We start from the raw sequence: 7,187 nt of genomic DNA on the forward strand, positions 1-7,187 counted from the left end.
CATTGGATAGCTGGCCAATCAGAGCACACCTCGCTTTTTCAGACCGATGAGCTTTGTAAAAATCGACACGTTTCAAAAAGGCGGGGCATAGAGGAGAAACAATAATGTACAGTATGTGGAAAATAATGTGTTTTTTAAACTTTAAACCGCATAAACACATTTCATTACACCAAATACACAAAATAATGTTCTTTTTAGCAGCATCATATGACCCCTTTAAATAATGTGATGTGACTAAATAATGTGATGTGACTAAAACAATTTTTCCTCTTGCGATAAGTCTTGAACACGCTTTTAGCACCACCCACTGGAGATTTCACATCCAAAATATTGGACAATATACCTGCAAGAAGCAACATTATATTTTTGCAGAAATGTCCATTTTGCCAATCGGAAATGCATAGAAACGACATGAGAGAAAATGAAGCATAAAAAGACAGGAAGAATGAGTGAGCTGAGTGACAGCGGTTTGCCTTTTTAAATCATAAATCTGCTCTAAAGGGTCTTAAATAGTGTTTGTACCAGTGCCAGGCCTAAATACATGAGGGCACGTAGAGGGCATCCCGCTCTCATGCCAACAACCTTAGCAGCACAAATGAGCTTTCATATAAACACCTCATCTGCAGATTCTGCTGGGACTATTGGCATGGAAATAATACCATCACTTGGGATCGTAGCTAGGCTACAAATTCTCCAAAGGAGAACTAAGTAGATACACCTCAAGAGGCTAATCTTTATAGGATAAAGATCTTCAAGTACTGCTTAAAAATGTTCTTGACAGTGCAGGATTGAAAATATTATCTCCATATAGTTAAAAAGTGCTCACTAGAAACATGCCTTGGAAAGCAACTGAAATGTATAGCAATGCACTTTTCTACAACTGTTTTCTAATGGTGCAAATCAGAAAATACTCACAGCAAACAGATGGCCGATGCACACCGACAGCCCAATAGCCAGGGCTGCCGAACCTTTGAGATCATTGCGTTTGGGGTCACAGGTGGCAAAGACAGTGAAGACAAGCTCAAAAGTGATTATGAGCTCTATCACAATTGCATGACCAGTGGAGATTTCAGTATTGACCTGTAGGAGATGATAGTGAGTTATGTGTAGAGTGAATTTCATCGTCTGCTTGTTTTTCAATTATTCTCCTGGAAGCCCACTACCAATTACAATTTTTAGGGGTCTCACTAATGTGACATGCTTAATTTGGGCTATTGAGTGCTTTACTAATGAGTTTAATTATGTGTAAAACTTTTAATCAAATGTCTTAAAGGGATAGTCCACCCAAAAATGAAAATTCGGTCATCATTTACTCACCCTCATGTCATTCTGTATGACTTTTTTTCTGCTGTGGAACACAAAAGAATATGTTTTGAGGTTTGTCTTATACAATGAAAGTAAATGGGGTCCAAAACAACACTGGACCCTACTGACTTTTGTGTTCCGCAGGAAGAAAGAAATTACAAAAGGTGAGTAATTAATGACTGAATTTTTATTTTGGGGTAAACTATCCCTATAATTAAACATACTCACAGAAGTCACTCCCATTCCTCCTCTCACTGATGCTGGTGTCACTCCATACAAGATGGCCGCCCCCACCACTGCCCCCAGACACTGTGCCAACAAATAAAACACACCCTTTGCCAGACTCAGCTTCCGTGTAGCAACCATCGCCGCAGTCACGGCCGGGTTAATGTGGGCACCGCTGATGTGCCCAAAACACTGGACGAGGGTTGCGATGGATAAACCAAAGCAGAGAGAGATGAGGACGAGGTCGGCAGGCGGAGGGTTCTCCTGTGTTGCTGCCCAGTTGATGGTGGATCCCAAACTGAGCAGTACAAATATTATCATGGCTAAAAACTCCCCCGAAACCGCTCGCCAGAATTCCTGAGTCCACACACCCTTGAAGGCTGCCATGATACTGTTATTGCATGAGCAAGACGACACACACCTCCTTAAAGGAACAAAAATGAGAGCATATATAAGACCATGAGTAAAAATGCTTCTATTTTGCATTTTTTGGCAAATCTTTTTCAATACAATATGTCTGCAGTGCTAGGTAGATTACTTACAAACTGTAGTCAAATTACATGGCAAAAATTTTAGTTATATAATCTAATAGATTAATCTATTTGAGCACTTTTAGATTACTTTTGCCCTAATTCATTTATTACATAGATTTAAATAGGATTATTTTGTACCATACTGGTATAAAAACACAAATATATTCTATTTTTTGTTATCAACATAAACTGGATTAAACATTACATTACGTCAGTGTTTCCAAAAAGGGCTTTGTGAACGGGGAAAAAAAAAGAGAATTAGAGAAAAGAAATAAATAATGAATAACTCATTGTGTGAATAATAAGTAATCATGTAATCAACAAAAAAGTAACTGTAATCTGATAATAGGCATTTTAAAATGTAATGTAATCTAATTACAAGTACTTTATTTTTGGAATCTGACATACATTACATAATGCAGAGTATTTATTATGACCCAGCACTGATTAACTGCATAATCATTTCAATAAGATTTAGAATTTCAGAGTCATTATTTGATTTGTCTCTCTTTTGCTTTAATGACAGCAGCATTTGTGCCGCATACAGCATCATAATAGGTAAAGCATTCACCTCTTAAATTAAGAATCAATTTCCATCCTTATCATCACATAATGATGATAAGACACATATAAACCATGATGATTATAAGATCCAGCATGATTTTAAATTATCCAATGAGCATCTTGTGCTTCTGACCATCCGTACAAAGAGTTGCACGGTCAGTGTCACAAATTTACTTATTTGACTTAAGAACAGTGCAGTATCTGACATAATTTTTCAAAATTTCATGTCATAATTTTTCTTTTAAAAGTGTAAAAATCCTAAAACTTTAAGTTTTTTTCCCCCTAGGACAAAAGATTATTGCATTTGTTGATAACAAGTGAGTGAGAATACACACAAGAGAGAAAAATACACAGGAAAACTATTTTCAATCATCCATTATTTATTATAAAAGATTGTAATAGTGTTTTTATCTCTATCTGCATATTTAAAGTGTCTCTTCATGCAGTTAATCTGTGAGCTCCTTCCAAGTGGAAATTCATCCAGTTAGAGTGGCCTCAGTTTCCTTACAAAGATTCCATAGCGCACAGGCTCGGAAAAATTCCAGAAAGAGTCATAAACAAAGTGAATCTATTATTAACCATACAGCAGCTGTTCAGTATACATCAGAAAAACGCATATAGAAGCAATGTAGATATCATTAGCAACACTAATTAAAGTGACACTATAAACTTAATGAAGAAAAGAAAGATAAAAATAACTAGTGTTTAAAAGTGTTGAGGAATATAATAAGAATATGTTTTATGCATTTACAAAAAATTACCACGGCAACCATAGTTTCTAACAAATATTTTTCTACAAATATTAGGCTACTACTGTAAAACTTTCATAACTTTGTATTACCCACCACTGTCATCAACGGCAATTTAACCATATTGTAGAAGATTCTGAAGCTTTCAAGACTTTTTGAAGAATTTCTCATATTAATTTACATTCCAATTGGGGGAGAAATATTTAAACTAGCGTGACCCGCTAAAAAGTACGCAAACTCCCTGTTAAACAAGCTAACAGACCAATCAAGGACACCAGCTAAGACCATCACACCAGTTTAGACTGGTTTAAGATGCAGCTGCAACAAGTCAAATAATAATGCATAAACATTCTACGACGCAGTTTAAAATGTTCTCTAGACGATGACTGCGTGATTCTAAATGAACGATTATTTCGGGGATCAGGGATGTTGTCTGGCAGGTGTACCCAACTGAACGTCATGTGAACATTTAACCCCTTGTGCTGGAAGAACACAAACATCACTTTACAAGCCCAAACAACTTACTATCGGAGCCAAAATCAACAAACTTACCGAAGAAAGCCACAACTTCTGTTCGGAACCGAGACCTGCGACAACGCTTTTCTCATCCCTGAACAAGCATCCTCTCAGTGGGAGAAGTCGACCGCAAGACATTTAAAGCACAGGATCTCGCTGTAGGCGTGATGACCTAGGCTATTACAACGCGCCCTCTTTTAATGATCAATATGTGTGTGGGTCTGAGTGTTCAGCATCTCCTCCCTCTGGTTCACACACATGCGTTTCCCCCGTGTTCTGATCAAAACCATTGAGTTCAATGAACACCACAGCATTAACTATTGCCGGTACATGTCTTTGCGTAGTGCTTTTGTTAATATGTCTCTCCCTGAGCGGTGCATGAGAAACAGGTAGACTAACGCGTTAGCACTTAAAAAAAAAGTATGAATTTATTACAATTGTACAAATACTATATCTACAGCAACAACAGCAGCAATATAAATAAATAACAAACTGTAAGACTTCAAACAGTAATCGATAAATATGATAAAATGGACTAAACTTGTAAGCCCAGCTCATATGACACTTCATATGATGACATTTCACACTCCCTAGGTATATTTATATCTAATAATCTTTATTTATAAACTGACCAAACATTTCTATATTCAAATCTATATTCAAATTTCAAGCTTCTAAACCACAGTTTATAAAATGTCTTCACACATGCAATATTAATTTAAAAGAGATCAGATCAAGCACAGTCTAGTCAGTTTTATACATTTATATACATTTTTATTCATAAACACTGTCAAAAAACATTTTTGCGTACATTTGACAAGAAAATACTATTCCACTCTTTCATGTTTAATTTAATATATATTTTGCCATTTCTTTGTAATTCTTTCAGAATTTTTTACTAGCCATTTTTTTTTTTGTGAAAATAGTTTCAAAGTAAATACAATGTTTTTTTTTTCCAGTGATGAACATATTTTTCAAATCATTTATGATTTAGGTGTTCATAATACAGACTGTACAAATAAACCAACCAGCTAAACACATACAATAGTGACAACTGTAACACAATAATAACAGTAATCATGGGAATACCTCTTAAACTCACCTGAATCTGTTCAGGGCTCCACAGCTTGTCATTCCTTCCTCAGACTGACTGGCAGCTCAGTGTGCTTCTCTCTCAGTGTCGTGTTACCGGCTCTTCATGGTCAAATCAGAGCTGAGAGACCACAGCACAGAGATATGAAGCTGTACAACTGATCTGACAGCACTGAAAAGACTAGAGACACGTCTCATTCAACTCACGCCTCGTATCACACACCACATAGCTATAGGCCATTAGAGGCCCTATCTATCTATCTATCTATCTATCTGTCTGTCTGTCTATCTAAGTATTTACATTACAGCATCATAATAGGTAAAGCGTTTGCCACCTCTGAAATTAAGAATCAATTTCCCTTTCCCTTTATCCTTATCATCACATAATGAATTATACTGGTATACCTATTAGTCATATTTAAAAATTTTAATCTGAAATATTGTCAAAGGTCAACAAGCTAAAGAGATGTGATTACATTCTCTGTGATAATCTACTTAACGCTAATTTATAATTTGCATGTAAAATGTCACATGAGCTTTATATCTACGTAAATGAATGAAGGAGTCATTTGGTAAATTTCAAATGTTTTTGAAAGAAGTCTCTTATGCTCACCAAATGAATTTGATCAAAATACAATAAAATTTAATTTATTCCTATGCTGGTAAAGCTGTGAAGTGAAGTGTCACATGATCCTTCAGAAATCATTCTAATATGATGATTTGGTGATCAGAAATCATTCTAATATTATGATTGTTTATCAATGTTGAAAACAGTTGTGTAGATTAATATTAATAATACCACATCAAGTCTGCCCTCCCCCCCTCCCTGGACGAATTGACAATAAAGCAGACTTGACTTGACTTGACTAATATTTTTGTGGAAACCATGTTTTTTTTTTTCAGGATTCTTTGCTAGAAATAGAAAGTTTAAAAGAGCAGCATTTATTTGAAATAGTCTTTGTGTAACAATACAAATGCATTCAATGGATCAATTTAATGCATCCTTGCTAAATAAAAGTATGCATTTCTTTGAATTTAATTAAAGAAAAGCAGCGCATTGTGTATTATTTCTCATGTTTTCATTGTTTTATCCAGTTCAATTTAATAATAGCACTATTTTAATTGCAAATAAGTCCACTACTGTAGTTACCATTCTGTGGTGGTTTTGTATGTCAAAATGTATTTACAGTGCTGACAGAAAACCCCATCTCTAAGACATTTTACTTATACTTTGGATAGATGTTAGGAAACATAGACTTTACGTCAGTTTGGTTGGATAGTGTATTTCCTAATGTGCCAATTCAGCACCTTGTCAACACTCACAGATGAGGTCAGCTGCAGGTCACACACTACAGTCTTCCACACCTAAAAATAATCAGTCAATTGTTACAACATAATTCTTTCATTTCCAAATGAGTTTTTAAAGGTCCACCCAAATTAGTAAAGCCTATGCAATTAAGCCTATGCAACATCTCAGGCCAGTGTGAATTTGACTCAACCTCTGAGGCATCTGAGAAGTCCAGTCCTGTAGATGATGCAAGGATTTCCTACAATGCATTGCGCGGTACCCAGGCTATGTATTAGACGTGTCCCCTGCGGATGAAAAAAGCTCTTAGATTTGTTTCTTGTGCCTAGAGTCAGTTGTAACCACTTCAGTCACAGTTCAGACACAAAGCACCAGTCCATTTCCAACCACAACACCTTAGAGTGCTGTAACCTCACAGAGCCACAGTCTGGAGAGTGTGTAAAGTGAAGAATACCTCCCACCTGAGTCTTTCTGCTAAGTCCTCAACACATGAATGTGTTAGATTCATCACATATTGATTGACTAAACAGGTGACTCTAAAGGAGTGGTGTATGTGAATAGCTGTTGTTCATTTGCAGAAAAATTCAGTGTCTGCCTGTCTGTCAGGATCCAATGGATTTCCTGGTTGAGGTTGACTGTATTTGTTTAAACAGTTTTGGAAAAGCCTTTGGAGAGGAAAAGCCGGTGCAGAAAATGCGGAAGGATTTAAAGGGGTCATATGATGCTATTTTAAAGATAATTATTTTGTGTATTTGGTGTAACAGAATATGTTGACATGCTTTATAAGGGACTATGGGAAATGGAGTTCAAAACATATAATACTGAAACAGGAGAGCGCCCTCAAGTGGCCAGTCCAGGGCACCACAACCAGACACTGTGACAGGAATAGCCTTTGTG

At 36.2% G+C, this 7,187-nt stretch overlaps 1 protein-coding gene across 3 annotated transcripts in view; it reads right to left on the reverse strand.

Annotated features, from left to right (window-relative positions):
* Window positions 1–5,129, reverse strand: part of aqp4 (aquaporin 4) — a 9,583-nt gene extending 4,454 nt beyond the window's left edge. Inside the window, exons 1-3 of one of the 3 annotated variants that reach the window (XM_016481172.1) lie at window positions 4,982–5,025; window positions 1,534–1,954; window positions 916–1,080 (exon numbers count right to left, since the gene is read on the reverse strand). In XM_016481172.1, coding sequence (XP_016336658.1) covers window positions 916–1,080; window positions 1,534–1,917 — 549 coding nt within the window. In that variant the 5' untranslated portion in view covers window positions 1,918–1,954; window positions 4,982–5,025. Of the gene's footprint in view, window positions 1–915; window positions 1,081–1,533; window positions 1,955–3,928; window positions 4,336–4,981 lie in introns of those variants that run through there. The other 2 variants (XM_016481170.1, XM_016481171.1) reach the window with 2 other exon arrangements.
* Window positions 5,130–7,187: the final 2,058 nt, after the last annotated feature.

The sequence above is a fragment of the Sinocyclocheilus anshuiensis genome, unplaced genomic scaffold (assembly GCF_001515605.1).
Source record: "Sinocyclocheilus anshuiensis isolate Anshui unplaced genomic scaffold, SAMN03320099.WGS_v1.1 scaffold405, whole genome shotgun sequence".
NCBI lineage: Eukaryota > Metazoa > Chordata > Actinopteri > Cypriniformes > Cyprinidae > Sinocyclocheilus > Sinocyclocheilus anshuiensis.